The 17,981-nt window shown below is 40.0% G+C and overlaps 1 protein-coding gene across 1 annotated transcript in view; it reads right to left on the bottom strand.

Moving 5' to 3' along the window:
• Positions 1–17,981, bottom strand: part of LOC124553582 (basement membrane-specific heparan sulfate proteoglycan core protein) — a 799,417-nt gene that overhangs the window by 110,115 nt on the left and 671,321 nt on the right. Inside the window, exons 56-58 of the mRNA XM_047127431.1 lie at positions 12,690–12,807; positions 9,605–9,785; positions 4,766–4,987 (exon numbers count right to left, since the gene is read on the bottom strand). Coding sequence (XP_046983387.1) covers positions 4,766–4,987; positions 9,605–9,785; positions 12,690–12,807 — 521 coding nt within the window. The remainder of the gene's footprint in view (positions 1–4,765; positions 4,988–9,604; positions 9,786–12,689; positions 12,808–17,981) is intronic.

The raw sequence follows: 17,981 nt of genomic DNA, 5'->3' as shown, positions 1-17,981 counted from the left end.
CAACTCCTTCCACTCCATTGGCGAAATTTTTAATAGAAACAAATGATGTATTGTATTTATTCATACTATTAGTATTTTTATTTCAGCTTAAAAAAAATCGACATGTTCCACATCCATGAGGATCTCCTCAGCACGGATCTATGGAACGAAAAACTAATCTAATCTGGCTGAAGCCGTGGGTTTTACGACGACACGATAAAAGCATTCAACAAAACTTGTTACGTGAGCTTACAGTGGAAGACGTCAAGTCGTACATCAATTACTTAAGAATGGATGAGCATACATTCCTGTATGTGCTCAATGAAGTGTATCCTCATATCACAAAGCACAATTTCCACTTAAGAACTGCTATATCTTCAGAAGACAGGCTCACTATAACACTCCGATTCCTTGCTACAGGAGAGGGTTATGTTATGTTAGGTTAGGTTAGGTTAGGTCAGGTTAGGTCTCCAATCTTCTTAATGTATTTTTGTATTCAGGGTGCCTCACGTTGTAAAGCGCCTCATAAGCTTCAGACATCTCTATTAATTCTGTAGTTGTCGGCACACATCAATTGTATTTACCGGCAATGGTTATAAAAACACTACAGACGACAGAACGCTGCAGCGATGCTAGCGCTCCGCGTGGTAACATATCGCATTGCAGTGAACAGAAGACAAGCGATTTCTTTGATCAAATATACGGCCTCGGCCTAGATTTGATCAAATATTGGACGACATTTGTCAAAGATCCCTATTACACTATCAAATATCTTTGACAAAGATATTGGACAAAGAAATTTGATAGTGTAATACCGGCCTAAACTCCTGATTATCCGTGGGCGGCCAATTTCTCCCACTTCTTTTGCTGCTGAAAATTTTTCATTAACCTGAAAGGGGTCGTGGGCGGGTGATAATCTCCCATTACACCACGAGTGTAGTAAACAGTATGTAGTTCGAACACTGCAAGAGATGGACTGTACTTTGTTTCAAAGTACTGTATGGTATTGTGAAAATGGATTGTACTGTATGTGTTGTAAGTATCGAATTTTCACATATACAGGTGCTGCAATGATTAAAGTAGAATTTATCATAAACGTCAGATAGTGATTTTACCTGATATCGTAATTAATTTTTGTTTCCAACCAGCCCTAATACATTACTGTGTGCTTTAATTCCAGGTTATCCACAGATTTCGATTATCCGCAATTTTTAAGTTCCCAATTACTGTGGATAATCATGAGTATAGTTGTAACTATAGTGGAGCTTCATAAGAAAGTTCGAAATGAAGATGCCTGAGGAGGGATGGCTGTGCAGGCAGCTATTTGTCTGACCTACTCCGGCAGCTGACTGGAATTGACAGCAAACTGGCAGCCTGTATCCAGGAGTAGAGACACCTCCCCCCCTCTCCCTCCCGTAGAGAGTACAAGCTGCGAACTTGCTGTTGTCTACCCATCATCTGCCAGAGTAGATCAGGCAAACAATTATCTCTACAGGCATCTCGAGTTAGAATTTTCCAACGACACTCCACCACAGTTATGTTAACACAGTATGACAGGGAGGGCCATCCACAGTACTGAGTACTTTAGTTGACCTGAAGACAAAATGCTGGCTAGATGGTATGAATTACAGTTTGAATATTTAGTTTTAGTTTCAAAAAGACATGCTCTAATGCCGAAAAGGATTTTATCAAACATACAGTCCTTGTGTCACCAGCACATATCTCACATACAGAACATGAGAGTAAAATAACTGAGATTAAGTATCTGTATGTCAATCTTTTTAGAGATGGTTGTGGGACTCGGCTGTTCAATACAGGATGAATTAAACACCTTTCAACCATCTAGTTTCCAAACTTGTTTTATTTGGCTACGAGTTTCAGCATTTTACAACGCCATCTTCAGGCCCCTGAGCGACGTGTAGGAAGATTGTACCTCGGTTCTTATCAAAACAGGGGCCAGCAATACTGGTATCAGTAGATTTTTGCTATAGTGATCACTTCAACCATCATCTGCCGACCATCTGTTGAATGTTTTCAAGTGTGTGAAAAGTTCTGTGAAGGTTTTTCTGTGAAACTTTGCTTTCATCTACTCTTAAATCTACAAATGCTGCGACGGACACTTCTATCGGCAGCTGTGAACAATCAAGTGGGTGAGCCGAAAACCTCATCCTGTGTTTCTGGATATATCCATAAACAAAGTTATCAACACACTGCCTTATCTCTTCAGCCCACATCCACAATGGTTGCTTTCCAATATACAGGGTGTCCACATGAAACCTTCCCTGATTTCCTGACACAATTTTGTTAAAAAATTTAAATAATTATTTCTATGGGACATAGATACTTGCAGTTTGTCGCATCACGTAAAGCAACTCAACAAGTTTTTTGTTGATTTTTCCCTAAATGAGTCCTTTTAATAGAAATGACTACACTCCAAGAGAGATCCCAATGTGTGGTGTGTTATGTGGAAACAAAGTCAATGTGTGGTGTGTTATGTGGAAACAAAGTCAATCATTGCTATCAGAAGAAATTTCCAATGTGAATTCCAAATGGAACCACAAGACATTAAGAAGTTTAAGGCACAAATCAGACATGCCTTCCAAAGAAGCCCATTGAAGTCAGTTTGCTAAGTATGGACAGAGCTAAACATCCCTCACTCAAAAGTGCACGAGTTGTCGCACAAACAATATTGCTTAAATGCTTACGAAGTTCAAATTGTGAGAGCAATGAAACGAAATGACTTGCAGCTTTGCCACGGATTTGCTACTGTTCAGGCAAAACCCAACTATCTAGGAAATATTGTTTTCTCTGATGAAGCAACCTTTCACAATGTGGGAAGGTTCATCAGTATAACATTTGCATCTGCGGTTGGGAATATCTCCACAGTTCTCAGGAACATGTCACTGACATAAAAAGATGAAAGTGTAGTGTGCGCTGATCAAATACAATATAACTGGCCCAGTTTTCCTCACTGAGAAAACAGTGACAGAAATCATTTATATGAACGTGCTTGAGCAATCTGCTGTCTTTCAGCTTCTTCCTTTCAGCCAAATGTGATATTCCAACAGTATGGTGCCCCATCGTACCAGAGTTTACACGTTCACTACTTCCTGGACCAAATATTCCCACAGCAATAGACACAATGTGTCAGATCAACTGAGTGGCTACTGCAATCTCTGGACGTAACGCCTCTGGATTTCTTCCCATCTGTGACCTCAGTGATGCCAAAGAAGAATTACAGAATTAATCACTGCAGACATGCCTGTGTGGACATGGGTTGAAATAAGAGTATTGTCTAGATACGAGGATAGGAACTTAAATAGTGGCAACTATTTATTCACAACTGATACAAAAGAGTTATATATTTGCACCTGTTACTGTCCTTCAAAGAAGTCACCAGTGTTGTGTAGAACCCTTGCCAGCGATGTGGAAGGCACAGTATACTGTTAGCAGAGCCTGTTCTGTTGATGGTGCAAATGGAGCGGTCTACTGCCTGTTGAATCTCTGGAACAGTTCTCAAGCGAATGCCACGAAGCAGTTCCTTCATCTTCGGAATCAAATGCACAGTATTACTGTTCGTTTCTGGAGCATCACCTGTAACCAGCTTTGCAAAAGAAGTGGCGACACTTTCTACGCAACCCATCCATGATTTTGCACGACAATGCGTGGGCGCATACAGTGTAAGCTGTGGCTGCTCTGTTCAGTTGCCGGCCCCTGTAGCCGAGCGGTTCTAGGCACTTCAGTCCAGAACCGTGCAGCTGCTACAGTCGCAGGTTCGAATCCTGGATGTGTGTGCTGTCCTTAGGGAAAGTTAGGTTTACGTAGTTCTAAGTCTAGGGGACTGATTACCTCAGATGTTAAGTCCCGTAGTGCTTAGAGCCATTTGAACCATTTTTCTGTTCGGTCGATGGGACTGGGAAGTACTGTACCATCCACCATACTCCCCGGACTTAAGTCCTTGTTACTTTGATTTGATTCCGAAGATGAAGGAACTACTTCGTGGCATTTGCTTCAGAGCTGTTCCAGAGATTCAACAGGCAGTAGCCCACTCCATTCGCACCATCAACAGAACAGGCTCTGCTAACAGTATACTATGCCACCCACATAGCTGGCAACGGGTTCTACACAACACTGGCAACTACTTTGAAGGACAGTAACAGGTGTAAACATGTAACTCTTCTGTATTGGTTGTGAATAAAAGGTTGCCACTATTTAAGTTGCAACCCTCACATTTTACAGGTTAAGAAAGGAGCCCATGTACAAGTGTATTAATTTTATGCAAAAATATTTTGTTATTTTACATGATGCCACAAACTGCAAGTATCTACATCTCAAAGTTCTTTTTACTTGTATTTGCAAATCGGGGAGGTTTCATGTGGACACCTTGTTTTACTGCTGTGTGACTGTTGCTACTATGTCATTATGTGTGTACTGAAACAATTTCTGACACTGAGAGCACAAGAAGTCGTTACTCGATCGTGTATGTCGAGCTTCGCCGAACGAGTTCATCTGAATCTGTATCACGACAGTTCTGTCAATCACAGCACCGATGTGAAAGGCAAGGATGTGGACTCCAGTCCTCGTCCGTGGCAGTTTTAATTTAACACGAGGTTCAAAATAAAGGGATATTTCAATCCATCCAAAAGCAGCCAAAGTGGGAAAAGTTACAATGTCTCGGTCAGGACCTTAACTGATGCTGGAATGGGATTTAATTGCAAATTTCACAGAACACACCAAAAGGTGAGACAGGCACAGGCTGCCAGTGAGAACGAACGGCCGTACTCACCGCTGTATCGTCTGCCAGAAGACGTTGGGAAGAGGGTCGCCAGTGGCACGACACTCGAGTCGGATGTTCTGGCCAGCGTTCACCGACACCTGCTGTGATGGAAGCAGCGTGATCTGCGGCGGAGTCTGCACCGAGATGGAGCCAGTCACGCGCGCTTCACCCGCCTCGTTACGGGCGACGCACAGATACGTGCCCTCGTCGTCTTTCGTCATTCCCGTGAACCTGAAAACCCACCACAACACAGAAAGTGAGAGGTTGTATCTCCGAACAAAAAGCAAGGAAGGCACAAAAAGCAGTCTAGCACGAGCAAAGAAGGAATTTCTGGCCAAAAGAAATTTACTACTATCCAACATCAGCCTTAATTTGAGAAAGAAATTTCTGGGAGTGTACATTTTGAGCACAGCACTGTATGTTAGTCAATAATAGGCTGTGCGAAGACTGGAAAACAAGAGAAACAAAGTGTTTGAAATGTGGTCCAGTAGAAGGGTGCTGGCAAGACAAAAAATGAAAAGGTTCTTTGCAGAATTAATTAAGAAAGGAACACTTGGAGATCACTGATGAGAAGGGACAAGATGATAGGACACGTGTTTACGGCACCAATGAATAACTTTCATGGTATTAGAGGGGGGGGAGGGGGGACTTCTAAACCTACAAAGCAAATGAACTTGAAGACAATTTTATGGAAACGGGAGATGAAGATGAAATGGGAGATATAATACTGCAAGGAGAATGAGAGAGAGAGGACTGAACGGCCTAAAATGAAACAAGGTCCCCAGAGCATATTACAGTCTTTCAAAATTATTAAAATGTTTGACAGAACCGACTGATGAAACTATTCCACCTTGTGTGCACGATAAATGAGATTAATGATATACTCTCAGGCTTCAAGAAGAAAGTAATAATTCCAGTTCCAAAGAAGGGAGCTGCTGACAGACGTGTATATTTCAGAAACACCAGTTTAATATTCAGGGTTGCAAAATACTGACACAATTATTTACAGAACAGCAGAAAGACTGGTAGAAGGCGACCTTAGAGAAGATCAGTTTGGGTTTTGGAGAAATGTAGGAACACAGTGCAAAATACTGACCGTAAGACTTATCGTACAAGATGGACTGAAGAACGGTAAACATATTTGTATAACACTTGTAGATTTAGAGAAAGCTTTTGAGAATGCTAACTAGAATACATTCTTTGCTATTCTGAAGGTAGCAGAGATAAAAATAGGGAGCAAAAGGTTATCTACAACTTGTACAGAAATCAGTCAAGTTGCCAATCTACTTCCTTCAGCATCACCCGATTTAAATCTAATACACCCCATTACCCTTGTTTTAAATTTGCTGATCTTCATTTTATAACTTCTTTTAAAGAAATTATTCATTCCTTGAATAAATGTGGCCTTTATTTCCTGCTTAGGGTGGTATTAATTTTGTCCTCCTCCTTCCCAGAACTGGTTTCTGCTTATGAAACCACTGCCTAGTGATAATTAGTGTCAAGACCAGTATGTATTTTACTGATACAAAATGAGAAAGCAATGTTGTGAAGGTAAATTGCAGAAAAATAGTTAAAATCAAACAATGGAGATGTTAGGATATTTCCTTCCCATTCTCATCTCCCACACTGTTTATTTGGAACCCTCTGCCAACGCATCTGCCGGTCTTTCTCCACTTCTCTACTTTCTTGCTTCTTGTTTCCCCACTTCTCTGCCCCACAACCTCCTGCCACTGCACCTGATGGCATTCTAGTCTCTGCACACTCTTCCATGCAGAGTTCGTCTCTCTCCCCACCCGTACACTACTTTCCCTTCCCCTCCTTCCCCAGATTGCTGCTCACATCTGACACGATACTTGCTTTCTCGCCCAAGATGAAGGAGTTGGCAGTCGCGTGTGTTTGAGGTGCGTTTACGTGTTAGTGTGAACGGTGTGTGTCTCGCTTTACTGATAAAGGTTGTCACCAAAAGCTCTATAACTGTCTTTTAATTGTGCCAGTCTGCAACTTAACGTATCTTCTTTACAGTAAATAGCAATTTGTCTTTTCCTACATTGCAGAAAAATAGTTATAGTACTTTGCCAAATGTCTAAATTGGCAGCATCTCCTCAATCTATAGCAACTCTTTTCGATGTTTTGAAAGTTTTGTCATTTTGTTTGTGCACGTAAGGTGGGAAATGTGCAAAGATATCATATCAGCCAAAGAATAAAAGTGTGGGTGTCTAACAATCTAAGTGCGTATGTAAAGAAGGGGAGTAGTAAAATAATATAAAATAAAATTATTAAAAGGTGTTACAACACGGTAAATTTAAAGGTAACTATTTTTCCATAATTTACTTTCACAACACTGTGTTCTCATTTCATATCAGTAACACAATGTGCTTTCTCGTACAGATTATTGATAGACAATGGCTTCATAAGACGAAGCCGGTTGTGGGAAGGAAAGAATACATAAATAACAACCTAGGCACGGTGAAAAATGCTACAGTCATTCAAGTACTCTCTGTGAAGAAGATGACACATTCCATTCAACTGCTCTTCAGTCCTTTGTTGCCTCTGGTAGGATTACAATACCTTCTGCAAACATTAACATTTTAATTTCTTCTCCCTGAACTCTGTTTCCCTCCCTAGACTGAATATCATTAGAGATATGCTACAACCCTTTCTCACTCCCTTCTCAACTACTGCCTGGCTTTTATGTCCTTTTGACTCCTATAACTGGTCTCATTTCTGTGCAAGCTGTAAGTAACATTTCACTACTGTATTTTATCCCTGCTGCCTTCAGAATTTCAAAGTGTTTATTCCAGTCAACATTGCCAAAAGATGAAGAGGATGGTATCCAAATATTCCTATTATTCAAATGTTGTGTCCACATAATTAACAGTGCACTGAAATCCTTTCCTTCGTTTTGAATCAGTGTAGGGAATGGCTGCTGCTGTGGTTTAGTCAGCTATTAGTGAGCATATTTCCACTTTCATGTTTCTACACGCCTGTAGTGTTGCGGAGACAGACCTTGAAGAACTGTGTTCCCGTATAAAGTTTTGTTTTAATCTTGGAAAAACTGCTGCAGAAAAGCACCAATTTTTGAAGCAAGCTTTCAACAACACACTATGTGAGACGCACGAGTATCCTTTAATTTTTTTTTTTTTTAGAGAAAGGATAGGGGGATTTAGTGGCAAGATTCTAAAATCGCCATTTTTCATATGAGTTGGTGGGTTTTGAGATGTGTCATGCCAAAAGAACTAAATTTTATAGGTGGCAAAGAAAAACTTATTATTTCCAAGAGAATTTATGATTATCCACTCAATACATGAATACAAACTCTGTAGTCTAAGTTTCCAGGAGGTAAACATACCCTCTCATGGACATCTATAGTCAAGACACAGGCTTACAACTCATATAAGCATTTCAAAAACCAGTGAATATTGACTAATGGCGTCACCTAGGATGTTTGGAAAATAAAGAATCTGATTCTGCAAGAACATAGGCAGATCATTCATGAAATCTATAAAACCTTGGAATAAGTTATGGTACATGTGAATGTATTGTGCAGGAAGAATTGAAGATGAGAAGCACTTGGGAAAAGTTTGTGCTGTATTGGTTCAAGATGACCAGAAGTAACATCACATGAGTCTGCCAGGCACTGCTCCCCCTGCTTGTGTGGCAGTTATAGTCATATGTTATTCGACACTTTCTTTGAGCTGTCAAGGCTGTACACGTGGTCGGTTAGGAAGGAGTTAAGTTTGTGATGTCTGAAGATGGGTGTAATCCCGAAGTGCGTAACATGTTCTAAAGAGTCAATTGAACATTGCGATTGTACAGCATTAGTTGCCAATTATTTTGACTATGAACCTAAGCATCGATCATCACGATGGAGGAGTACTTCACCTCCACCCAAAAAAGCTCGGGCAGCGACAGAGTTATTGATTTTTTTACTATTTTAACTGAATTGCTCATAAAGAGTTAAGTTCCTACTGCTCAGATGATTAATAAAGAGTTACACTGCAATGTTCTGAGACGTTTGAGGGAGGGTATGACGAGAATATGTCCATATAAGTGGCATAAAAATGACTGGGTTCCCCACTGTGACAATGCACGATCACATACAGCCTACATTAATCAGGGCACTGGTGCTGCTGCTCGCAGTGTGGTTTCAGTTGCCTGAGATGCAAGTTGTGTGTGTGTGTGTCTATTCCCAGAATGAGGTTTCAGTTTCATGTGTGTCTATTGTTGACAAAGGTCTTAATGGCCCAAAGCTGTAATTGTGAGAGTCTCTTTGTTGCGCCTATCTGCGACTCAGCATCTCCGCTATATGGTGAGTAGCAACTTTCCTTCTCATAATATTGCTGCATTAATCTGGAATTTTTGACTAAAAACAAGATTACAGTTGTTCCCCACCCACCACACTCACCAGACTTGGCTCCATACGACTTCTTCCTGTTCCCTAAGATCAAAATCAAGTTCAGGACAAAATATTTGGTACAGTAACAGAATAATGTGTTCCCATTTGTTTATTGCATTTCATACGGTGTTCATAACAGCAAACATTGCAGTAGAAGGGATGTATATTACATTAGTGAAGATGAATAACTGCTCATAGCCATAATGTATGAATTTTAGAACCCACTTGTACTGGACATTTTTTATCTTACCACTACATACAAATGCTATAAATGCAGTTTTGCTTTTCTTCATCCTATCTCCACAATTAATATTATGGTCAGTACTGCTAGTTTCTTTTGATCCTAAATTGTTTTTCCCTTAAGTTGGCTTTTACTTTTCTCCACTACTATGTAAATAGTCTGTGTCATTATTTTGTTAAGTGTTTGAGTTTCACAAAGCAGACCTACTCACCTGAGGACTCCTCCGGGCAGCTCCTCGACAGTGGACGGCAGCGGCCTGCCGTCGACGCGTGACCAGGTGACGGTGGGCGCCGGAATGCCGGCCTCGACACGACACTGCAGCAGAGTGCTTCCTCCTGTGATGACCGTCTGCTGCTCTGTCGGGAACAGACTGACCCGCGGCGATTCGCGACCTGCGTAGAGGTGAGCGGTGAGGGCAATCTGTTAAACCTATATTGTAGTCCTGGGCAGAGCCCTAGTGACCCTATTATTACTGTACAAGAAACTGTGCTACATTATTGATGTTAGCCCCAGACTGCTCCACAAAATTGCAATAATTTTGACCAATATTTAGTCTGGTATGAAATGTTGGATGATCAAGGTAATGCTGATGGTGCTGCAGTAATTGCTTTGTTTTCTTGCAAGGTAAATAAATAAAGAAAGAAAGAAAGAAAGCAGACTGCTGAAAAAATTGAGCACAAAAAATTCCTAAATTTTGTTTCTAAAGACATGATCCCTGAGAATTCCACCTTTATGAATGCTTTATATATATATATATCTAAAAATAAAGAAGATGTGACTTACCAAATGAAAGTGCTGGCAGGTCGACAGACACACAATACTGGATACTTCCCACCTATCCGAACTCCGGAGATGGGAACTTGCTCTTCAATATATCCTCTCTTCCCGTTATCCACCAGGCCTCAATCTCCGCTAATTTCAAGTTGCCGCCACTCATACCTCACCTGTCATTCAACAACATCTGTGCCTCTGCACTTCTGCATCGACTGACTTCTCTGCCCAAACTCTTTGTCTTTAAATATGTCTGCTTGTGTCTGTATATGTGTGGATGGATATGTGTGCGTGTGCGAGTGTATACCCGTCCTTTTTTCCCCCTAAGGTAAGTCTTTCCGCTCCCGGGATTGGAATGACTCCTTACCCTCTCCCTTTAAACCCACTTCCTTTCGTCTTTCCCTCTCCTTCCCTCTTTCCTGATGAGGCAACAGTTTGTTGTGAAAGCTTGAATTTTGTGTGTATGTTTGTGTTTGTTTGTGTGTCTGTCGACCTGCCAGCACTTTCATTTGGTAAGTCACATCATCTTTGTTTTTAGATACATATTTCCTACGTGGAATGTTTCCCTCTATTACAACCATATATATATATATATATATATATATATATATATATATATATATATATATATATATATATATATATATATATATATAATGGAAGGAAACATTCCACGTGGGAAAAATTATATATAAAAACAAAGATGAGGTGACTTACCAAACAAAAGCGCTGGCAGGTCGATAGACAGCGCTTTTGTTCGGTAAGTCACCTCATCTTTGTTTTTATATATAATTTTTCCCACGTGGAATGTTTCCTTCCATTATATTGATATCATTAATTTGAATCCAACAATTACGTTTGTTATTGTCACTGTTGCATTTCGAAATCTTTTCTGTCTTCTTATTTTCCTCTTTCTGTTTTTGCCAGTAGGTAAGTCTTTCCGCTCCCGGGATTGGAATGACTCCTTACCCTCTCCCTTAAAACCCACTTCCTTTCGTCTTCCCCTCTCCTTCCCTCTTTCCTGATGAGGCAACAGTTTGTTGCGAAAGCTTGAATTTTGTGTGTATGTTTGTGTCTGTATGTGTGTCTATCGACCTGCCAGCGCTTTTGTTCGGTAAGTCACCTCATCTTTGTTTTTTTAATATATATATATATATATATATATATATATATATATATATATATATATATATCAAAGACTTTTCTTTCATGAGCATATCTTAGACAAGAATTGCAGATAGATCCCCCCCTCTCTCTTTCTGTGTGTGTGTGTGTGTGTGTGTGTGTGTGTGTGTGTGTATATATAACATCTCAATAACAACTTTTCTTTCCTCATGGCTGGCACACACTAGACAATAAGCAGTTCACCACGGTTTGCAGTTTTTAAACATGGACAATTCTCATGGAATAATATCCATACAATTAACACACTTTGAATTAAGTATTTTAAAATCCGTGACTTGTAGAACTCAGTAAAATTAAATTACAGAGAAAGGTTAAAAACACAAGAGTTCCCAGAGATTTTATGAAATTCTCTAAAAATTCCCTGATTTTTCCAGGTACCGCGTAATAACCTGAGAATTTCAGGTTTTCCAGAAAAATCTACGCCCTGAATTTCTAATCTACTAATCAAATGCAATGTTTTGATATACACAATTGCAGGAACATTGAACCAGCAATGTGTGACGGTCATGAAATTCTATTTTGAAGCGTATCCCAATGATATCATGCTATGCAATCCTTTCCAGTTTTATCAACAATGAAAAGCGTGATTCTCTTTGGCGATTTAGCAACTTCACATCATTACTGATTGACAGTTGTAATGTAATTAACGGTCGGAGATAAAGTTTATCTCGTGCGAAAATTACGATGCCCACAGTAAAGAGTTAAGGTAATTTCATTATGTTGTCAGAAAATGTGTTTAATTTATTTAATTATGAATATTTTCTTTTATGATAAATAATGGACTTGTTTAAGATGTTAAATGCATATATATATTTATATGTATCTTTGGAGTTTATTAAGGTCAGTAGACCAAAGAATCTAGAATGTAGGAATGTCTGCAACTTCCGGGCACACATTGGCTTGCCCGCCTCTTCTTTGTCAGTATTGGAGGGAGATGGACGTGTTTATGTGACAAGTGCAGTGTAATGGATTTAGAGTATCAGTGTTCATAGTGAAAATGGTGTAGTTACTAACAAAAAGTATGAATAAATATAATTTTATCTGAAAGTATTTCAGATCTGGTGGTGTTTATTTCAAACAGAAAGAAAACCCAGGCCATGCTTGTTGGAATGATTATTTTGCAGACAAAATTTCGAGAACCCCCTACACAAACGAGATCTGCAGTGTGTAATCTTTCAGCAGCTACTAAAAAATAAGTCTTGCTGAAATTGTGCTGGAACTAGTCGTATTATTCTCATTCAAAAACACGCGGTGAGAGTGTGGTCCTATCACAATATACCGTGTAAGATTCCACAATTTTTCAGTTATCTAAGAAACGAGTACACAGTACAGATACTCACGTTCAACTTCAAGCACAGCAGAGGCCTGCGACGTTCCAGACGGACTCTCGGCTGTGCAGATGTAGATGCCTCGGTCCTGGACCTGGATGTTGGGAATTCTCAGCACTGGGCCTACAGCCTGTAATACAAATGACAAACAGCTGTCAGCTTCAGGGCACCAGACATTCGTAGCAGCTAACTGGTCTATGGAACACAGGTTTGAGTACTGATGTAGTTTCAATTTGTCACAAATGTAAAACAAAGTATTTAACTTCCACCCACAGACCTCAAAACAACTCTTGAAAAGCTGTTTATATTGCTCATTTATTCTAAAAATTTTTTTACAACACAGTTACGTGACCATTCACAGTGACGTAATCAGTTTCCACCACCTGGTGGTATTCTTTCTTGCTATGTTGTCAAAACTACTGAATTGTGAAACACTGTAGTTATGCGACTGTTCTTGTGAAAAATATCAAAGAACATAGTTAGCCAACCACTTAATACCATCAACCAGTACACCATTTTTTTCCCAAAGTATCATCAAACATCACATTACTACACAGAAATTATGATGAAACCGTGGGCACACACAATAGGTTGATGCCCTACCTGTGCTTCAGTTTTTCAAAACTTGTGCAAAGAGGGAATGATATACAAGAATAGACCCAAGTATAAACAATTTTTTTTCTGTATTTGTTTCTGTTGTGTAATTTAAAACGAATGTCAAACTGGGTCCCAATTTAGTTAAAGAATTAAGTTTTCAGCTTTTCACTTGCTTGTTCATTTTAGCATGCAGCACACTCACTTGTGAGCTAGGGAGGTCTGCAACACAAATCAAATCCCTGTGGCAAACTATCAAAGATCTAGTACACCAGTCAGCCTGAGTGTGTTTTTAGGTGGTTTTCCCACACTTGTCAAGGTAAAAGCTGGGCTGATCCCAAATATGAACTTCAAAAAATACAATACGCAAACAGTTAAACATATGAAAACACACAGAACAAAATTTGCATGATCCACAGGCAAATGGCACACAGGACTTCTACCCACGCCCTTGATGCAATTCAGTGACAACTACAAGTTTAGCATCTACACCTACATGACTACTCTACAATTCACAAATAAGTGCCTGGCAGAGGGTTCAAAGAATCACCTCGAAACTATTTCTCTTCCATTTCACTCTCAAACAGTGCACAGGAAAAATGAACATGTGACCTCTCTTATTTTAATACAATGATCATTTTTCCCACATCTAGGTGGGCATCAACAAAATATGTTCATATTTGTAGGAAAAAGTTGGTGATTGGTATTTCATGAAAAGATCCTGCAGCAACAAAAAATGCTCTTGTTTTCATTATTGCAGCCCCAATTTGTGTATCGTATTTGTAGCACTCTCTCCCCTATGGCATGATAATACAAAATGAGCTGCCCTGCTTTGAACTTTTTCAATGTCCTCTGTCTATACTATCTGGTGAGGATCCCACACCACACAGAAATACTCCAGGAGAGGATGGGTAAGTGTAGTGTAGGTAGTATATTTAGCAGATCTGTTGCATCATTTAAGTGTTCTGCCAATAAATTGCAGTCTTACTCCCAACATTACCCGATTCCAATTTAATCGGAATTCTAATCTTTAAGTTCTTAGTTGAATTGACAGCCTTTAGATTTGTGTCATTTATTGTGTAGTCGAAATTTAGTGTATTCCCTTTATTATTTATGTAAATGATTTCACACTTTTCATTATGTAGAGTCAATCGTCAGTTTTTGCGCCATGCACAAATCTTGTCTAAATCACTTTGCAATTGGTTTCGATCATCTGATGATTTTACAAAACGGAGAATGACAGTATAACCTGGAAACAATCTGAGAGTACTGCTCGGATTTTCTTCTATATCATTTATACATATCAGGAGTAGCAGAGAGCCTATAGCACTTCCTTGAGAAACGCCAAATATTGCTCCTGTTTTACTCAACGGTTTTCCATGAGTTACTACTAACTGTCCCCCCATGAACCATGGACCTTGCCGTTGGTGGGGAGGCTTGCGTGCCTCAGCGATACAGATAGCCGTACCGTAGGTACAACCACAACGGAGGGGTATCTGTTGAGAGGCCAGACAAACGTGTGGTTCCTGAAGAGGGGCAGCAGCCTTTTCAGTAGTTGCAAGGGCAACAGTCTGGATGATTGACTGATCTGGCCTTGTAACAATAACCAAAACGGCCTTGCTGTGCTGGTACTGCGAACGGCTGAAAGCAAGGGGAAACTACGGCCGTAATTTTTCCCGAGGGCACGCAGCTTTACTGTATGATTAAATGATGATGGCGTCCTCTTGGGTAAAATATTCCGGAGGTAAAATAGTCCCCCATTCGGATCTCCGGGCGGGGACTACTCAAGAGGATGTCGTTATCAGGAGAAAGAAAACTGGCGTTCTACGGATCGGAGCGTGGAATGTGAGATCCCTTAATCGGGCAGGTAGGTTAGAAAATTTAAAAAGGGAAATGGATAGGTTAAAGTTAGATATCGTGGGAATTAGTGAAGTTCGGTGGCAGGAGGAACAAGACTTTTGGTCAGGTGACTACAGGGTTATAAACACAAAGTCAAATAGAGGTAATGCAGGAGTAGGTTTAATAATGAATAGGAAAATAGGAATGCGGGTAAGCTACTACAAACAGCATAGTGAACGCATTATTGTGGCCAAGATAGATACGAAGCCCACACCTACTACAGTAGTACAAGTTTATATGCCAACTAGCTCTGCAGATGACGAAGAAATTGAAGAAATGTATGATGAAATAAAAGAAATTATTCAGATAGTGAAGTGAGATGAAAATTTAATAGTCATGGGTGACTGGAATTCGAGTGTAGGAAAAGGGAGAGAAGGAAACGTAGTAGGTGAATATGGATTGGGGCTAAGAAATGAAAGAGGAAGCCGCCTGATAGAATTTTGCACAGAGCACAACTTAATCATAGCTAACACTTGGTTTACGAATCATGATAGAAGGTTGTATAAATGGAAGAACCCTGGAGATACTAAAAGGTATCAGATAGATTATATAATGGTAAGACAGAGATTTAGGAACCAGGTTTTAAATTGTAAGACATTTCCAGGGGCAGATGTGGACTCTGACCACGATCTATTGGTTATGACCTGTAGATTAAAACTGAAGAAACTGCAAAAAGGTGGGAATTTAAGGAGATGGGACCTGGATAAACTGAAAGAACCAGAGGTTGTACAGAGTTTCAGGGAGACCATAAGGGAACAATTGAAAGGAATGGGGGAAAGAAATACAGTAGAAGAAGAATGGGTAGCTCTGAGGCATGAAGTAGTGAAGGCAGCAGACGATCAAGTAGGTAAAAAGAAGAGGGTTAGTAGAAATCCTTGGGTAACAGAAGAAATATTGACTTTAATTGATGAAAGGAGAAAATATAAAAATGCAGTAAATGAAGCAGGCAAAAAGGAATACAAACGTCTCAAAAATGAAATCGACAGGAAGTGCAAAATGGCTAAGCAGGGATGGCTAGAGGACAAATGTAAGGATGTAGAGGCTTATCTCACTAGGGGTAAGATAGATACTGCCTACAGGAAAATTAAAGAGACCTTTGGAGATAAGAGAACCACATGTATGAACATCAAGAGCTCAGATGGAAACCCAGTTCTAAGCAAAGAAGAGAAAGCAGAAAGGTGGAAGGAGTATATAGAGAGTCTATACAAGGGCGATGCACTTGAGGACAATATTATGGAAATGGAAGAGGATGTAGATGAAGATGAAATGGGAGATACGATACTGCGTGAAGAGTTTGACAGAGCACTGAAGGACCTGAGTCGAAACAAGGCCCCCGGAGTAGACAACATTCCATTGGAACTACTGACGGCCTTGGGAGAGCCAGTCCTGACAAAACTCTACCATCTGGTAAGCAAGATGTATGAAACAGGCGAAATACCCTCAGACTTCAAGAAGAATATAATAATTGCAATCCCAAAGAAAGCAGGTGTTGACAGATGTGAAAATTACCGAACAATCAGTTTAATAAGCCACAGCTGCAAAGTACTAACACGAATTCTTTACAGACGAATGGAAAAACTAGTAGAAGCCGACCTCGGGGAAGATCAGTTTGGATTCCGTAGAAATACTGGAACACGTGAGGCAATACTGACCTTACGACTTATCTTAGAAGAAAGATTAAGGAAAGGCAAACCTACGTTTCTAGCATTTGTAGACCTAGAGAAAGCTTTTGACAATGTTGACTGGAATACTCTCTTTCAAATTCTAAAGGTGGCAGGGGTAAAATACAGGGAGCGAAAGGCTATTTACAACTTGTACAGAAACCAGATGGCAGTTATAAGAGTTGAGGGACATGAAAGGGAAGCAGTGGTTGGGAAGGGAGTAAGACAGGGTTGTAGCCTCTCCCCGATGTTATTCAATCTCTATATTGAGCAAGCAGTAAAGGAAACAAAAGAAAAATTTGGAGCAGGTATTAAAATCCATGGAGAAGAAATAAAAACTTTGAGGTTCGCCGATGACATTGTAATTCTGTCAGAGACAGCAAAGGACTTGGAAGAGCAGTTGAACGGAATGGATGGTGTCTTGAAGGGAGGATATAAGATGAACATCAACAAAAGCAAAACGAGGATAATGGAATGTAGTCGAGTTAAGTCGGGTGATGCTGAGGGTATTAGATTAGGAAATGAGACACTTAAAGTAGTAAAGGAGTTTTGCTATTTGGGGAGCAAAATAACTGATGATGGACGAAGTAGAGAGGATATAAAATGTAGACTGGCAATGGCAAGGAAAGCGTTTCTGAAGAAGAGAAATTTGTTAACATCGAGTATAGATTTAAGTGTCAGGAAGTTATTTCTGAAAGTATTTGTATGGAGTGTAGCCATGTATGGAAGTGAAACATGGACGGTAAATAGTTTGGACAAGAAGAGAATAGAAGCTTTTGAAATGTGGTGCTACAGAAGAATGCTGAAAATTAGATGGGTAGATCACATAACTAATGAGGAAGTATTGAATAGGATTGGGGAGAAGAGAAGTTTGTGGCACAACTTGACCAGAAGAAGGGATCGGTTGGTAGGACATGTTCTGAGGCATCAAGGGATCACCAATTTAGTATTGGAGGGCAGCGTGGAGGGTAAAAATCATAGGGGGAGACCAAGAGATGAATACACTAAGCAGATTCAGAAGGATGTAGGTTGCAGTAGGTACTGGGAGATGAAGAAGCTTGCACAGGATAGAGTAGCATGGAGAGCTGCATCAAATCAGTCTCAGGACTGAAGACCACAACAACAACAAACAACAACAACTACTAACTGT

The sequence above is a fragment of the Schistocerca americana genome, chromosome 11 (genome assembly GCF_021461395.2).
Source record: "Schistocerca americana isolate TAMUIC-IGC-003095 chromosome 11, iqSchAmer2.1, whole genome shotgun sequence".
Taxonomy (NCBI): Eukaryota; Metazoa; Arthropoda; class Insecta; order Orthoptera; family Acrididae; genus Schistocerca; species Schistocerca americana.
The sequence above is the reverse complement of the archived record's forward strand: the minus strand, read 5'-3'. Positions and strand labels throughout refer to the sequence as shown.